The sequence below is a fragment of the Diadema setosum genome, chromosome 13, assembly GCF_964275005.1.
Source record: "Diadema setosum chromosome 13, eeDiaSeto1, whole genome shotgun sequence".
NCBI lineage: Eukaryota > Metazoa > Echinodermata > Echinoidea > Diadematoida > Diadematidae > Diadema > Diadema setosum.
In genome coordinates, this window is record NC_092697.1 from 32673733 (window position 1) to 32691827 (window position 18095).

Consider the following 18095-nt stretch of genomic DNA (forward strand, 5'->3'; position numbering starts at 1 on the left):
CTAAAACATACATGTAATGCCTCTGCACCTTTTAAAGGGGGAAATCCAGGCCAAATACAGATTAGTCCGATAAGAAAGAGTAAAATATTGCGAGTTCAACGGTATAAATTTGATCGAAATTGGATGAAAAATAAGGAAGTTATGACATTTTGAAGTTTCGCTATTTTGGGGGGAAAAGTGCAACAGGATTGCTTGTCTACATAAGTGTTTGTTTACAAGAGAAATTTTGCAATACACATACTTGAAACAAGATACCCAGGAACAATTTCATTCATTAGGGAAATGTTTACTATGCCACGCTGCCAGCATTAAAAGGAACTGTGACCGTAATCGCAGAAGTCACATGACCGTGAATGATGCCCAGGGAGGTTGATATGGCAACATGCCATAGCATAATATATTGAACTTGGCAAGGAGTGCATTTAAATGGCCATCTATTCTTCCCGTAAACTTCAACAAGCAATTAAGGCACGAGTACAGTACTCAATTTCAATTGCTCAATGAAAAGTCGTTTCGAACGCGTACAGAAGCACTGTGATCAAAGACCGAGGTTTTGTTTCCGAAGTGCAATTCTCAAAAAACTGAGGTCAAGGGGTCGAGAACGTTGGATGAAGTCCACATTCTCACACGGAATCAAGTCACACATCGCCAGCAAGTGGGACCATTCAATAGGGGATCTTTGAATGAGTGGCAGCATAATCAAACTGCAAATAAATTTCCCAACAGCGTCTGCATGTGAACAGATTCCTTGAAGGAAACTTGGAATGAGGGGAATTAAACAAGAGTCCAGACACTTTAAAGATCACTTCTACACACAGATTCCCCTTAGAAATATGGCACTTGAACGCACGAAATTTCCCCATAAAGCTCTCACCAATACCTAAAGACTCTGTACTTGACTGCTTGAAAAAAAAAAAGAGAAAAAAAAAACGAGACAAGAATTTACCCTTTAATTGCATAATTGGAGGAGTTCTACACTAGTCAACAATTAGTGTATGCCCTTTTGTTTTCTTGGCATGTATTTATGTAATTACTTCATCTCTATAGCAATTAACTATCCAGAGCTGGAGCTCTTTTGTTCAGTAAAGCTTGGAAGCCATAAGATTAATGCTTCTATCTCTACCAGCATGAATCAGAGGTGTGATTGAGTGGTTGTACAGAAAATCTATCTCAGAACAAGCAACTCATTTGTGTGCCCCACGCCATCAAGAATGTGTCCTACATCGAGAATCGTTGTAAATGACAAATGAAAATTTGTAGAATAAAAAGCAAAAAAATACCCAGATTATTTTTCTTTCTATCCTTCACAGGAGTCATGTAGGGCCTGTGATTTTTGTAGCGGAAAAGAAATATGACTTTATAGGGAGGTACATGTGTAGCACTGTCTTTTTTATTCCTTATACGGCTGACATAAAAGCTTCATGCTGGACAACATCTCGTCTCCTGCGCAACCAACTTGGCACGACGCCAGACTCTCCGCAATTCATCCCAAAGAAGGTCCCTCTCGCCGCCTTCGTGTGAACAGTAGGAATATACTTTACATAATACAGAGTACAATTGCCCATGCTACTGCTGGAAGATTTAGCTCCTGATGTGCAGACTCGCAGCCCATTTCGTTATTCTCCCATCAACAGATTCATGAAATTGTTTCGGGCAATAACATTGAAAAAGGAAATCATGAAAAGTCACTTCTCACTGTCTCTAATTCATTGGAAAAATAAATGATCTGTGGCAGGCAAGTGTGCGAACGAGCCCTTAGGATGGAAATGGCTAATGGCAAGGAGCCTTTATACCATTTTTAAGTGTCCACTTAACAGAAACTTGGCTGCGACCACAGACTAGGCAGACACATATCAAATGTTTGTGTTCATGTTACTCCGCACATGTAACATTACATTCACTTGGTCATTTTGCCTCTGACGAAGATTCTGCTAGGATTGAAAGCTCAGGCCCCTTTTGACTCCATTTTACTCCATTGGCTCGCCTTTATTGGATAAGCAGTTTTCAGCAGCTTCTTTTGCTCCATTACATTCACTTCACTAAAAACTTTGTGCTATTTACATGTAACTGCAGGATAAACAAAATCAGAGCAGTAGAGCATGAACTTGTAATCATATGTACTAAATACAAACATTAAAAGTCCTTCCTCATATCCATCATCATACAAACTATCACTTAATTCATATTCTCTATCCAATAGTGAATTTGACAAAACAAAGTCATGAATCGAATTCCATAAAGATGCTTCTTCCAAGACTATATTACTTATTATCCCTGTACCATCATAACGCCCTGCATGAATGCATACAGTATGCATGCCTTCATGCATGTTCTGATTTCAAACTCCGCTCAGCATCAAATGTTAGTGGATACATACGGAATTTGCCTACCCTTCACATCATGTTTAGCCACACACTTCACAAACTGCTTTGTACAGACAAACAATCACTGCTGAGCCCTCTGTATGAGCATTTATTGGAACAAATGGAATTCTCAACCGCTGGTTTGTAAAAGACCGGGTCGGAGCAGGTGGCATCTTTGCAGAGGGAGAGTGCAATTCCACACAGTGTGTAAAGTTGACTTTGATAAATGTAGTAAACCTACAACGTTGTAGGGGAACAGAATCATAGGCTTTCATCAAAGTTGTCAAATTGATTAAAAGATAAAGAGTTTACTAGAATTCTATAGGTTTGCATTTTCATGAAAACAGTGAAAGTGGTAAATTCGCTGAGGTGATGTCATCAACTTTTCAATTGGTTTGTGCACAAAAATATGTTAAAACTAGAAAAGCACTCAGAGAGCCACAGTGTGAATTATAACGATAATTCAGAAATAATCATATAAGATCTCTTCAGATTTGGATAGCAATGCTAATCAGGATATTTAGTGGGATTTTTATGTCCACTAAGGCAAAAAACTTGAGATTTGGATCACAATACAAATCACATGATTTGTATCCTGCTATTAATTCTTTGTGTCATTGTGAATCCCATGCTGCTGAGCCAGATGTAAAATTGCACAGTGATGACACTTACAATGAGACTACCCTGGATGAATACATTCCACCACAATTACATTATCAATGCTGGAAATCACACTGGAATAGTTTATGACCAGATACCACATACAGTACATGATTTGAGACTGAAAAGGGAAACAAGATCCCTATTTCATTTTTTGTACAAATACACCATCTTTGCACTCTTGTGCTTTCATCGGGCTTCTCACAAGGAAAAAATTCCTCTCATTCAAATCCTAAACTACAACATACAGCTCCATGATGCCAGCATACTGCCATCAACCTTTAACCTCGGGACAGAATCTGACAGTTGCCATGGTAACAAAGCAGTTGGCTTCAGTCCCAAGTCAGTGAACTGTACTTGTGATTACAAATGGAGTGTTCCCTGCGGGGCTGGCTTACCCACTTGTTCTTTTTATTTTTTAGGCAGCACAACTCTTGAATGGGAGTTCATGCCTGTTGTCAAACAAAGAAGGGAAAAAGAATGAAGGGGGGGGGGGGGGTAGAGGGGTGGTTGTAGAGGGAGTAATTCTTCGATTGGAATTCCACATTCCGAAGAACCAAGTCCGTGTGGCAGGCACATAAGTCCCCGGCACAGCTACAATATTGTGAAGGGTTCAAGAGCCAAAACTTGAAGACCATGGGCTATGCTGCCTAGACCGCTCTCCCAATGATAATGCAGTCAAAATGTTTGATGCAAGTGCACATTTCTGATAGGATTTGGGGGGGGGGGGGAGGGGAGGTGTGGAATGGCAAAAACAGGGCATCTTATCCTCTTACCGAAGTATTTACCATGCAGAAAATCAAGTCAAGTTAACTCAGAGTTTAAGATTAATGAAATGAAATCAAATCCTATCAAAATTTATATAGGCCTACTAAAGAATGCTACAGTTCCAGGGTACTGAAATTCAAATATGTACAGAAGCAGAGAGAATGCAGGAATATTAGTATATACATCAGAGAAGTTCCAAGAAAATTATAAACAATCTATTCAAAGGCAATGAATTTTTAAAATTATACTTCAATAACAGATTAATTACTGACATTTTGTACTTTAGACTAGTTTTTGCTACATGATTTACATGAAAATAAAGTATCTAATATGTATTACTTGTTACAAGTTGTGAACATACATGTATGAATTGATCAATGAAGGAGAAATGTATTCTACCATCTGCATGTATACCCTGCCTCATATCGCCCGCTAAATATGACCAAGATGGTAACCCTAAGTCACTGCATTGCTTAATAGTTATAAGAGAAGCTTGGTGCATTTTCTTGGCTACACTCCTTATCAAAGCTTCACATCAAGGGTGGTGAGTTAGCTCAGTCGGTAGCGTGTCTGCCTCAAGATCCAAAGGACCCCGGTTCGATTCCCCGGTCCCACTGAGCGATGTTATGTTTAATCATACCATCCCCTCTTAGTAAGAGGCAAAACACTCTGTCCCTCAGATAGGACATAAAATGGAGGTCCCATGTGTGAGAGAGTCACAACTCATGCACATGAAAGATCCCACATAATTTATTCATCACAAAGAGCAAGGTGTTTCTGGTGAAGTGGTTCTGCCTTACATCAAACTGGACCCCATGGAAGACCAGCTACTGCAGCTGAATATGGTATTGGTATTACAGCCATCTTCTCAGATGGAAATGAAACAAACAAACATCACTGGATTTGGATAAGGTTTGTGTAGACCATATATTTACATCCATCGGGACTGTCTCTTTTGTATCATAGGTTCCATTCTTCTTTAAATATCTTTTTATCTGCAAGAGTACATCTATCTAGCCCAATATACGGTGTACTCTAATTTCCCTACTTCTAGGTCTGAAAATAAAATAATGATTTTGACATTCACACAATCCTGGGTCTTTGGTGTCTTGTCATCGGGTCCTATGTATGGGGGATATATTGTACCTGATCCATTTGAAGAATCTTGTATCCCCTAAAATAATTCCTGCCAAGTTTGGTTATAAGTAATCATGGGATTGAAAGAACAACATGAAAATGTAAAAAAAAAAATTTTTTTGAATAATGGATAATGGACTGAGCACAATGGCACAAGCTCACTCAAGCCCTTGCCAAAGGGGATCTAAAAAAACTGGAGGGAGAGATCCACGAAAACTTGTAACAATATGATATAGGCACACAAGTTCACTTGCTATGGAGTGCAGTACAGACATCAAAATCCAAATCCTTTTATTGGGCTTCCAACATGGGAAAACCAATCTCCATTCTCCATCTCCGAGGTACCATTTTTGTGAAGTTACTGGATTCCAGAAACACTTCTGCCAGAGTTTCGCCATGGCCACCATGGTATCCTCATCCCATATCTTACCAGGAATTCTCATTATCACTACCTCTGTGAATCAACCACTAGACAGCAATGGCATCCATAAACACAGCAATTTAATCATCTAGTTGAGAATTCTGCAGACAATCAAGTACAAGGAGTCGATACCTGGAAAAAAAAAAGAGTCATCGATGCTGTAAACATATCCTTTACCAGTGCTACAATGTATCTCTCCTGGCCTCACAGACAACTGGTTTTCATGGCTTGATAAATGACAAAGTTCTAGAAAATGGTTCTTAGAATGCTGGGAAGTTTTGCCTGGAGAACGAATGCCAAGTTTTTACAGCTCTGCTGCCAGAGAACTAAAGAGATGATATCGAAATTATTAAAGTGGCAATAGAGGAGGAAATCTGTACTACAATTGTAAATTAATGTTTTCATTGTGAAAGTATGACTATCACCATGAGTCCCATCTTACATCCCAGTGATACTGTGTGGGTGTGTGTGTGTGTGCATATTTCTTTACAGGTTGAGGACAGCTTGTAATTTAGTATTGCCATGGAGGATATTCTCGCTGATGAAATCAATAAATGTTACATTCCTTAGTAACTTGTGGTACAGACCTTGGTCCCATTCATAGATGGGTCTAGGGCAATTAACCCCTGGGCAATTACCCAAGACCCTTCCCCTGACCTTACCCCAAATCCTAATCCTGAACCTAATCCTAACCCTAACCAAAACTCTAACCCTAACCCTAATCTTTACTCTAACCTTATCACAAACCTGTATTTAACAGAGGGGGGGGGGGGGGGGGGGTAAAAGCCCTGAGGTACTGTATAAGCTGTTGTTATCGCGAGGGTTTAATTTTCGCGAATTTCGCAAATCACAGTTGGATCGTGAATTCAACAACACGCGAAAATGTCTCCATGCATTGTGTTAATAGAGCATTAACGTAAGCGTCGGCTTCGATTCGCGAAAACAACATTGCGCAAAAATGTCTATGACCTCGTTATTTGCGAAAACATCTGTACGCGAAAATAACAGCCTAAACAGTATCACAGATACGCTAATCATATACTAAGTATAATACGCTAAGTATATGCTAATTATTGATACTGACCAAAGCTTCATAGCTACCAAAGTCAAATTAGCAAAGTACAATTTGTAAAACTGGAATGTCCTACCTTCTCACAAATTTGACCTTCATAGCTTGAATGGTTTATTTTGATACAAAAATGAGTGGTTACCATGGCAACACACTTTCCTTAAACTAACACATTGGTGTCTTGCAAAACTACACTTCTAGATCATGATACATACTAAATTTGACTTTAATTGCTTGAATGATGGAAAAGTTATTCGATCTGCAAGGTTTTGGTAAAATTGTGGTTACCATGGCAATGGTTTGTGTGACAAACACAAAAATTATGTGTTCCACATCTATACCTCAGGGCCATAATGCCCACCAAATTTGGTTTCAATTGCTTGAAAACTGTGGAAGAAGTTCACTCCACAGGATTTAAAAAAAAAAAAAAAATGTGGTTACCATGGCAACGCATTGTCCAATACAAATACAAAGGACATTTTGCAAAACTACACTTAAAGACCATCATACACACCAAATTTCACCTTCATAGATTAAATGGTTCAATTTGATACAAAGATGAGTGGTTACCATGGCAACACATTTTTCTTATATTAACACATTGGTGTCTTGCATAACTACACCTCCCGATCATCATACATACTAAATTTGACCTTAATTGCTTGAATGATGTGGAAGTTATTCAATCCACAAGGTGTTGGTAAAATTATGGTTACCATGGCAATGCTTTGTCCGACAAACACAAAAATTATGTGTTGCACATCTATGCCTCAAGGCCATAATGCCTACCAAATTTGATTTCAATTGCTTCAAAACTGTGGAAGTTGTTCACTCCACAAGATTTAAAGAAAACATACGGTTACCATGGCAATGCTTTGTCAAGTACAAACACAAAGAGTGTCTTGCATAACTACACCTATAGATCATCATAGATACCAATTTTGAAATTGATTGCTTAAATACTATGGAAGTTATTCAATCCACAAGGTTTTGGTAAAATCATGGTTACCATGGCAACGCATTGTCCGAAAAACACAAAAAACGTGTCTTGCACATCTATACCTCAATATCATCATTCACCCTAAGTTTCATTTAAATTGCTTCAAAACTGTAGGGGGAGTTCATGATGCAAGATTTTGCAACAGACCGACCGACCAACCGCCCGACCAACATCGTGGTGATTCCTATATACCCCCTTCACACTATGTGTGGCGGGGGTATAAATATTGACATGAAGACTTTACAAATACCCAAGTGATATTCTAACCATTACTTTCTTTGCGATATAAGTGTTATTCACTTATTATTTATTTATCATTATTTGTGTGAGCCAATAATGTCATACAATTTGTGAGTTGATACAAAATTATTCTAGAATTCCATCTTAAACCAAGGTTGTTTTTTTAACCAATTCTCTAAACAGTAACTGACCTTATACATTTTACTGTACATGAAGTCTACTGAAGAATAATTCAAATTCAGATGGTAATCTTAACTCTTTACTTGGGGATGAAGTTAGAACTTCACATTGATTCTGGCAAATAACAACAAAAAGTTAGAAAAAAGAGACAACTTCGAATTTATGGGAAACATTCCCTCCAGTTCAATTATCCAATATCCACATATTCAGAAAACAATAATTGCTTGTATCACCATGGTAACATAATAAAAACTGGTCCCTTCTGCAGGGAGTGAAATTCATGTTCATGTACAAACATGTAAGTGTTCAGCAACAAACTGAACATCTCCTACAGTCCTCGGCCATCCCAGCAAGTGGTTAAAAAAAAAAAAGTTAAGTCGAACCCTGCTTGACCATGACCTCTAGTGATGAAGTATAATGTGACCCTGCATCACAAAACCAACAAAAAGTCACCAGACACTGATTTTTGGTTAAAAAGCATATTCTGAAAAGGGCAGACTCTACGCTTTAAAATGATGTCTAACTCAATTCAAATGGATTCTCCTAACATATCGTAATATTGGAAAGAAAGTACACACTATGGAAAGTTTGAACTGGGAAAAGAGGCTCTGAAGTGTTTATAGGTGTATTCAAGCACTTAATCTTTACCAAGCAGTGCTAGCTCTGTGATGAATGGAACAAAAATGGGATGTACACCACCAGAACAACAAATAAAGGGATGATCATATTTAGCTGAAATTAAGCATGCATTCTGTAGATGATTAATGTCAATTTAAAGAGCTGTAGCATTATCCTTTCCAAAGTTATTAGAGTTGAAAGTGAAGAGTTTGGACAGAGTTTTTAAGAAATGAAAAGGGGACTCGAAAAGACACAACTAATCACACTATTCCACCAAAAAGTATTCAAGAAAAAATGCTAAAAAACCCCACAATTTCCTGTTCGTTTTATGTTCTCAAATTTTAATATGTGTAATGTTGAAGACAACTTGCTCTTTCAGAAAATATGAAAAACTCAAGATTGGCTGGGTTGACCCATTTCACCGATTTTCAGTCCTCGCACAAAATCTGTGCGTGCGACTTTTTGTTGGTTTTGTGATGCACGGTCACAAATAATACAAGGACAGGGCTGCCAGAAATTCACACATCAGAAATCAATGATGTTCAGAAGACCAATCAGGGCAATACTTGTGCATTAACAACTTCATCCCATGAAAAAAAAAAAAAATAAAGTCAAATTTACACACCACAGAGGAAGCTTCGTTCAAAAAGTAAAGATTTATTTGTCAATCCAAACAGAAGAACCAAATTTTACGGAGAACGAACATTTGCTTTTAATGCCCCTACCTAATGGAATAATTTACCTCAGAAACTAAGACAAATCACTGATATAAATAGATTCAAGTCTGCCTTGAAAACACATTTGTTTACAGTGTAAGCAAATATGAAGCTCGGGACATGAAGAGAAATCTGATGGCTCTGAAAGGATTTCATCCAGTGATCAAAGCATTCCACCATCTTGCATCAAATAAAGGTCAACTCAGATCTTGTTTGTTTATAAAATTAATGGAACTAGAGTATGATCTCCACATGAACGTTTGTCAAATTTATTTCAAAACAATATTAAAGTGTGATGCCTTTTTCAAAATATCAAACAAGGTCAACCTGACATAACAATAAATTTTAAGAACTTAATAGAAAGATAATGCACAAAAATCATAAAATCAACAATGCAGATTCCAATTGTCTATCATTGAAGCAGGGAGGTCTATTACCTCTTATTTCATTTGTGATATACATTTGTTTGTTTCTTTGTTTTTTGGTATGTTGTAAAAGGAACTCACTCTGAAAACACTAACATCACACTGAGGATAAGGGAGAATATCAGCGACTTGAAATTCCAAGTTACATTGCTTATCGTTTTCCTCTTTCTCACAGGATTTTTCGCATTTCTTTCCAACGTGGAATGACCGAATGACAGAGAGCAAAATGCAGTATAAGACCAGCAGAAGAGTTTGGCACAAAAACGTGAATATAAATGCGCTTCAGCCCAGGGAAAAATTGAAGTAACACCTCCGAGTCTATGCTGTGGTTTATCTGTCAATGGGTCAAGGCAAAATAGATTTCAGCACAAAACAGCCCCCCAAGGCACTGGAGGAGGAATGGGAAATTTTCATACGGCCATCAAAAAACTGCAATAAAAGGTAGCTATGATATTTTTTCTCCATTTCCCCATTTATGTTTCTTTGCATTTGTATTTTTTATTTGTGAAATTCTTGGTCAAGTGAATATTGTTTGATTGTTTGTTTTCACTTAATCTCGGGATAAAATGCCCTTGTTCAGCCAGATGAGGCTGTTTTTCAGAATGGCTGGGAATACAAAACTACAGCAAGAACAAGAAAGAAGTATTAACACAAAGCTTTGCATTTATGTGTATTCATTTCAAGAGCATCTACCCTGTCACCACAATTAAAATAGCTTGTGTTCAAGTTCAAAATATGCTCATTTACATCTATGGTGAACAAATAATGAGACTTGCAAATCCCTTCTGCTTTTACAAAATCATTCCAGTATTTGAATATTTGTAAATGTTTTTCCATCACGTACTACCACTCTCTCTTGCTCTATTAAACAAACACACACACAAATACACATGTCGGGGAGACTGGGAAAATTTTGACCCCTTTTTTCACACTTTCTATTACTACCATTAGGCCCTAGATATGAAAAGTTCAACAGTATTCTAACTATATTACAGTCAATGTACAACATTATATACCTATACTGAAAAAGTACAAACCACACTCTTAAAAAGAAAAGGGTAAATCAGCGTTTTAAAAGGGGCAAGGAGTGACAGTGTTTTAAAAATGTTGTATTCACTTTTTCTTGCTGTATCTAGCACATCTAACTGTTGGATTCAGCTGGATAAAAGGGTGCATACAACATTTTAAAAACGCTGTGACTCCTCGCCCCTTTTAAATGTTGATTTACAATGTACCCTTTTCTTTTTAAGAGTGCAGCAAGCCTCATTTATCCATTTAAATTAATGTAGTAGAGTCAATTTCATCCAAGTTTAGCTAATTCACATTGTGTCCCGACATGCTGGACAAAGGAAGCCAATTGTCTATACATGATACATCAGCAACAAGTGATATAAAAGTTGATTCCATAACATCCTACTGATTTACGGAAACAGTGACTCAAAAGGCTTTATGGGCTGCTTTCAGCCCCACCACCTCACTTTACAGCATTCGTTGCATCTATCTTATCTTGATGTAATTTTACAAAAACTGTAATGCAGAGACTATCATTTTGTTGGGGTTTGGCCTTAAAATTTCTGTGGCATGATGACCCTGGAAGATCTGGAGTTCTTCAGAGCTGAGAATATCCAAAACAAAGCTGCATAACGGCAATGATAATACACTTAAACACTATACATTCATTTGATAAATCCCAGTAATGAACCATGTTAAGTGTGATTTTAACCTGAATTCTCAATCTTCCTTGCTTAAATAGCAAAATCATGCTTTTCTATAGGGGGCCATAATTACCCCGCGAAGCACATGTCCCAAACGATGGATGATGTATGAAATATTGTATGTTTTGTTTCATAATCACTTCAGACAAGGTTTATCATTCCAAATAAACATTAAATGAACAGAAGATATGACACAGCGTTTACCTTAAAGTGGAGAATCTGAATGTGCTTTTTACTCAGTGACTTTGATATCACATTGACAAAATATTTAATTAGCAAGATCATGCTTTTCTATAGGGGGCCATAATTACCCCGAAGCATATGTCCCAAACGATGGATGGATAAAATATTGTATGTTTTGTTTCATAATCACTTCAGACAAGGTTTATCATTCCCAAGTAACATCAAATAAACAGAAGATATGACACAGAGTTTATCTTTCTAAAGTGGAAAATGTGCTTTTTACTCAGTGACTTTGATATTGACAAAACGGGTCCTCATATCACAATGCTAGTAGCTAAATAAATGGATGTTTGGCATACTAGTGGTAAGAATTGACCTTCCACATTACAGTACAATAAGCTATGAGCTATTGTACAAACAGACAGAAGATGGTGGTATGATACATTTTATGATGTGGGCCATAATTACCCCAGGGCCACAAGTCTCCCTATACAGTTCATTTAAAAACATCCATTCACTCCTTAAAAAGAAGATTATCATTGGCCCTCTTCCAGAACTATTGTTTGAACAAGGGCTCCTCATGATAATAGTACGTGGCTGCCCCCCTTTTTTTTAAAGTCTTACCAACTTGCACCACATAATCCATGATAGCATCACTGAAAATGAATGATCACAGTTTGCACCCCCTTTCATGTTACAAGGCTCAAGTGGTCATCATATTACATGAACATTCTTAATTCACTATCAAAAGATCATACAAAATAAACATTGTTTTGGACTGCTGATTAGGGGAGAAATTTTTCAAACTCACTTACATACAGCCAAGAAAAGTCTAATGAGACAAAAATCCTCCCAAGATACCATAGCTAACAATACCCTGACAAGATTCAATTACTTGACGGCTTTATGTTGCATGGTGGTATTCATAGCTCCTGCAATTCCGATTTACAGCCTGCAGGCGCTGCCTGTCCCTCAGTCTGACGCAAGACTAATAAATGGCAAAACAAGTAAAAGGCAGGATGGGGGGGGGGGGGGGGGGGAGGGGTGGTCCTTTAAAGGGAAGGTAAACCCAAAGAGCAATGTGGATTGAGTGAAAGCAGCAACATTAGTAGAACACATCAGTGAAAGTTTGAGGAAAATCGGACAATCGATGCAAAAGTTATGAATTTTTAAAGTTTCGGTGTTGGAACCGCTGGATGAGGAGACTACTAGAGGATATGACGTATGAGTGGACAACAATACAAAGAAAATTTAAAGGAAATTCAACAAAAATTCACTTTTCTAGAATTATGAAAGAGCAGTGGACCAACCGCTTTCAGAAAGCAGGGGAATAATTGCTACCCTTAACATTATGTCAATATCAAGTTGATGGAATTTGTAATTTTCAAGAAAAATGGATTTTTGTAGTATTTTCTTTATATCTTCTTGGTATTGTTGTCCACTCATACGTCATAACCTCTAGTAGTCTCCTCATCTAGCGGTTCCAACACCGAAACTTTAAAAATTCATAACTTTTGCATCGATTGTCCGATTTTCCTCAAACTTTCACTGATGTGTTCTACTAATGTTACTGCTTTCACTCAATCCACATTGTTCCTGGGGTTTATCTTCCCTTTAAATGACCTCGTTCAAACCAGCATTTGGTCCTCCAGCCAATGATAGTGACAGAACCTCATTCCTTGGGGAGCACAATTACCAGGAATGTGGTCACATTGATCCCCCCATAGGCCTGTCTTCCTGAACAAAGGGTACCACACCACAGACAGAGAGTCCATACTTGTCATTTGGACAATGAACGACTTTGGAGAACCCTGGCGGAGGGCTTAACTTAATTATATTGCACCTTTAAAAGAAGCCTGCCTTGGCTACTTTGATTGTTTCATTTTACAATTCCTGAAAGTACGATATGTGACAATGAGGTAGAGAAACTGTGCAATAGATAGATAGGGTGATAATCCCATCTCTTTTCAAGATAACAAGAACGGCTGTCCCAGCTTATGGCCTACCTCACCTCAGGCATTTCACTAGCATGTGACCTTTGACACCACAGCAAACATTTCCCTCTCAATGCTGCACCACGAGGGACTGTTCACACAGTAGAAAATCCCGTTTCCAGAAACCGCATCTTTTTGTCTACGATTTACACGTGTGCAGAAGAACCACAGTTTTTTAGAATACTGAAACTGCACCTTCCTTTTTAATCACTATTGCAGATATGAATGATCACTTCTATCAAATTGGCATAGCATTAGCAAACAACGGCAGTTTCAAAAGATTACAGGGGTAACAGTCTGGCGGTTCCAAAAGTCATGTGACCATATGCGTTGTAAAATTGAATATTGGCTGGCACATGATTTACACTTCCCAAATCCACAGTTTTAAAAAGAGTTTTAAGATAATTCCTACTCAAGTTGGCAGTTTCCAGTAGAATTACTGGGGAGTTTAGCTAACATTATTGTAGCTCAGCAACCTCACAAACATCTGTGCATTTTTTTCACGAATAGTGTTTTCTCAGGCAAGTATGGCCCTTGTGTTTGGATAAGAAGTGTACACATGATAAGCAAACTCTTGTGTTCATTTCCGGGATATCAAGCTTACAAGTAGGCCTATCCTGTTTACATAGCTCTATTTCTTCTCTATATCACTATATTACCACTTCTTTATTGGGTTATTTACGATCACACATCTGGCTAAACTCAGGAGATACATTGTACCAATGTGCTGCAAACCAAATTCCCACTTACCCAAAGCAACCAAAACTTGTGATGATCATGTAAATTGTGCGGGCAACTGCTGTCTCAAAATACCATTGTTAAACAATGTCTCTCATTCGTAAAGAATGAGCAAAGGTGGGGAAAATGGCTACTGTATAAAGAAACTGTTAAAAGATAACTACCTATCCTGCCTTTGATTTCAAGTGAAAGGAAAACAAAATTACACCGATATGTTATCAGTATATGTTGTGACTGCTGCAGTAGAAGAGTAGTGCCAACTCAAACTCTTTTCTTTTCTTTCTGACTTTCTTTCTTGTTGAAATTGCCCAACTTTGTTTAATTGGCTTTGAACTGGCATGAGGAGGAAGCAAAATCTGAATGAAAGGTACATACGTGATCCGCTACAACAAAAGGATCCGAAAGTCGGGGGAGGTCAATTTCTGAAAATAACCTGGCATTATTCCCTTACTCTTCCACTTTAAAGGGGCCCTGAAATCCAAATGCATGTTGATTTGTGTTGATTTATGATACCCTCAACATCACTTTTGCGGTGAAACGAATATCTAGAAACTTCCCATTTCCATATATTTTTAACAATTTTTTCTTCTATTTTTCTTCAGATTACTTGGGAGCGCCCTAAAAAAATCCTTCCAAACCAATTCTTGAGATGACCTCATCTGTCAATCATTGCTTAAGTACCGTACTGAAATGTTCAACAAAAGACATCGGAATGCACCTTCCTCTCGACTCAGCATAACTGTGATATTAATGTGACTAACAACAGACATAGCGACGGATACTGTAGAGGCAATCAGTCAACGCCTTGGGCTTCAGTGACTTCAAGTCTAAACTCAATGATCACTGGAAACAGAAACATAATAAATTTAATCCAGATTGCACAAATGATGACATAAATGGTATCCTGGAGTACCAAATAAAAATCAGCCATTTTGTTGAATTATTTTGTAAAGTTGTACCCTGGGTGCCAAAAAGAGGAAATTATTTTGGTGCTGGAGCTAGCGCGCGCTAGCCACTGCACTGTACTGCACTAAAGCACACCCTAGTGGTATCGCAGCTTCCATGCACGCATAGTATAACATGCAGTGGCATGGGAATGCTATGTACACGCACACACAGTGCATGCATTTTTCTCTGGCTGTCCTCGAGTGGACGTGAGGTGGCGTTACACAACGCGGTTACCCGGGGTACTACTGTACCCCGGGGTAATGCGTGATGCATCAAATTGGCCATCCCTTGGATAGAATGATCTACATTTGTACATCACATTGAACTCTCCAGGCTTAGGATTGGATCTGTTAAGTGTTATTACGGCCCACATTCATAGGTAAAATAATTCAGGTAGGGGCCTACTAATTCAGGTAATTTGTATCCACTTCTAAATCGGTCCACGGCTGCAGCAGACACAAATGCACATGTACATTAGACAAAGTAGTTCTAAGATGTAAAAGAACATAAAATTTAGCCGCCTAGGTGACTCTCATGAAGATGAACACGATTCATGAATGGTTACACATTAACTGAGGAAAGCACTCAGGAAAAATTTTCTCACCAGCAATGAAACCGAGTCAAAAGTTTTTAAAGAATGCTGTAACGTTAGAATCTAGACATGTCTATCTCACAACTTTGAAAAAAAATGGGGAAAGATAAAACTTGCCGCTGAAGTTTTAAGTTGTTGTAAAATCATTAATCATGCACTGTCTACCAGCCACCCGTTGTGAAAATACAGTGTAGCCTAACGTTAGGCCTAACTGTAACGTTAGAGTCTGAGGAAAGCTAGCCAAATGAAAAATCGTCCTGGACTAGATTCTGTCTCTTACGCGTTGTGGTCGCACTCCTCCAGTTACATTTCTCGCAAAGAACACATAACATAGAAAACACTAGGTCTAAAGGTACATAGTACAATCCTCAAGGTTTCCCTATTCTCTCTCTCTCTCTCTCCCCCTCTCTCTCTCTCACACACACACACACACACACACACAAAATATGGTGTTTCTTCGAAACTCGTGAATATGGAGTTAAGCAAGCTTATTATACAGGTAGTGTTCTATGCTACTCTAGATAATTAATCATAAAACGTCAAGTAAGTAAGGCGCTTCTCACCTCCTTTCCACCGTAGAAAAGCCGTTGGCGGTCAAGCGGGGCATCGAAGAGATCCACAAGCTTCTCCCGAAACTGCTCGATTTTCGTCAGCTTTGACAGGCCATCGATTCGTTGAGCATTCTTGCAGTCGAACTTCCTTACGAGCACCCACATGATGGCAGAAACTGCAATAAATTTCAGCCACAGAAAGGTTGTCGCCAGTCACTTGGGTCGGTCTTCGATGGCTCTAGTTTATCGCGTACAGAACAACCTGTTCAAACAGGTATAGAACTCTGTCAAATTGCTGTGAAGACGCTATCTCGGATACCCAGATGTAGTTTTACACTCAGCAAGTTGTAAACCTACGATCGAATTGCACTGCACGCACTTCCTCACCTCTCACAGCATACAACTGATGATGCACACGGCCGGAGGGACGCTACTCTCCCACCACATTAGCACTGCAAACGAGTACGCATGCCGCCGCGGAGTTGTGGTTGTAAATAATCAAAACATGTGTTCGACGCGAAGTGGCGGGAAATCTTGAAGGCGACCTTCACTTCCGGGTTGTATAAACAAAGCGTGGGAGTTGTAGATGGCGCTGTGCTCATTGTGCTCTTGTTTTGGTTGAGCGCGTTCCTGATCCTCCGGGTTCGTGATGAGGGCCCAGGCTCGATCGTCGGCGGCGGCCCAATCCAGGCTGGTGTACCGGTACGTGTTTTTCTTACGAAACTCGATCACTCCGATCGTCACATAAGGGTGCAGTATAGGACCCAATAGTATACCGTACAGAAAAAACGAGCAGAGTTTGCTGGTAGATCATATCAAGTCTTCAAAAAGGGGGTGCAACAAATTAGCGTTTGTGAAGCCTCTTCTGTCTTTTTTTTATTTTATTTTTTTTTTATTTTTTAGCAGCACGAAGAATCATCTGTTATGATCTTTTTACTTGCACTTTTCATCTGGGCACTTGACAAGCACAAATACATGTACGATGGTACGTCAACGGTGGTCTGTAGTAGGCCCTATGTTAGTCTGGCTTCCAGACCCTCTGCCCATACTATTTCGCTATCCATAATATTGACGCCCTCAACGTCGAAAACTAGTATAGTTTAAGTTGATTTTCTCGCGTTCGGCAAAGGCGGCGACTTCGTCGCGGGGCGGCGACTTCGTCGCCGCGGAGTCCAGTTGGCAAAGGGTCTGGAAACCAGACTAGCCCTATGTAGGCCTACTTACCTGGAAGAAGAAGACTAAGAAGAAGAAGAAGAAGAAGAAGAAGAAGAAGAAGAAGAAGAAGAAGAAGAAGAAGAAGAAGAAGAAGTAGTAGTAGTAGTAGTAGTAGTAGTAGTACAACTAGTAGTAGTCTTGTTTGTTGTAATCTCAAGAAATAAAACTATAGATCCCCGTAGGCCTACGCTCTAGGCCTATATTTTTTTTTTAGCATAGGCATATGCCGCAAATGGGACTTAGATGACTTCGCGAGTGATTTCCCATTCAACAACTTAACTAAAATAAGTGCCTCGGTAAGAAACTACTAAGCAACAGGAAAGAAATAACAAGTATATCATCTGCTTTTATGAACCAAAATGAGCACGAATTCCTCTGGAGTGGTTCAGGAGTTACCTTACTAATCGAAAACAGTTTGTATTTATCAACGGACATGCATCGACAACACAAAATGTTAACTGTGGTGTTCCTCAAGGAAGCTTACTAGGTCCCCTTTTATTTATTCTCTATGTGAATGATATGTCAAATTCTTCAAACATCCTCTCTTTCTTATTATTTGCGG

General features: G+C 38.7%; 1 protein-coding gene across 1 annotated transcript in view; it reads right to left on the reverse strand.

Annotated features, from left to right (window-relative positions):
* The window catches only part of LOC140236656 (E3 ubiquitin-protein ligase UHRF1-like), a 32100-nt gene extending 15516 nt beyond the window's left edge, over positions 1-16584 (reverse strand). The window contains exon 1 of the mRNA XM_072316575.1: positions 16331-16584. Within this exon, the coding sequence (XP_072172676.1) occupies positions 16331-16483 (153 nt within the window). The 5' untranslated portion in view covers positions 16484-16584. The remainder of the gene's footprint in view (positions 1-16330) is intronic.
* Positions 16585-18095: the final 1511 nt, after the last annotated feature.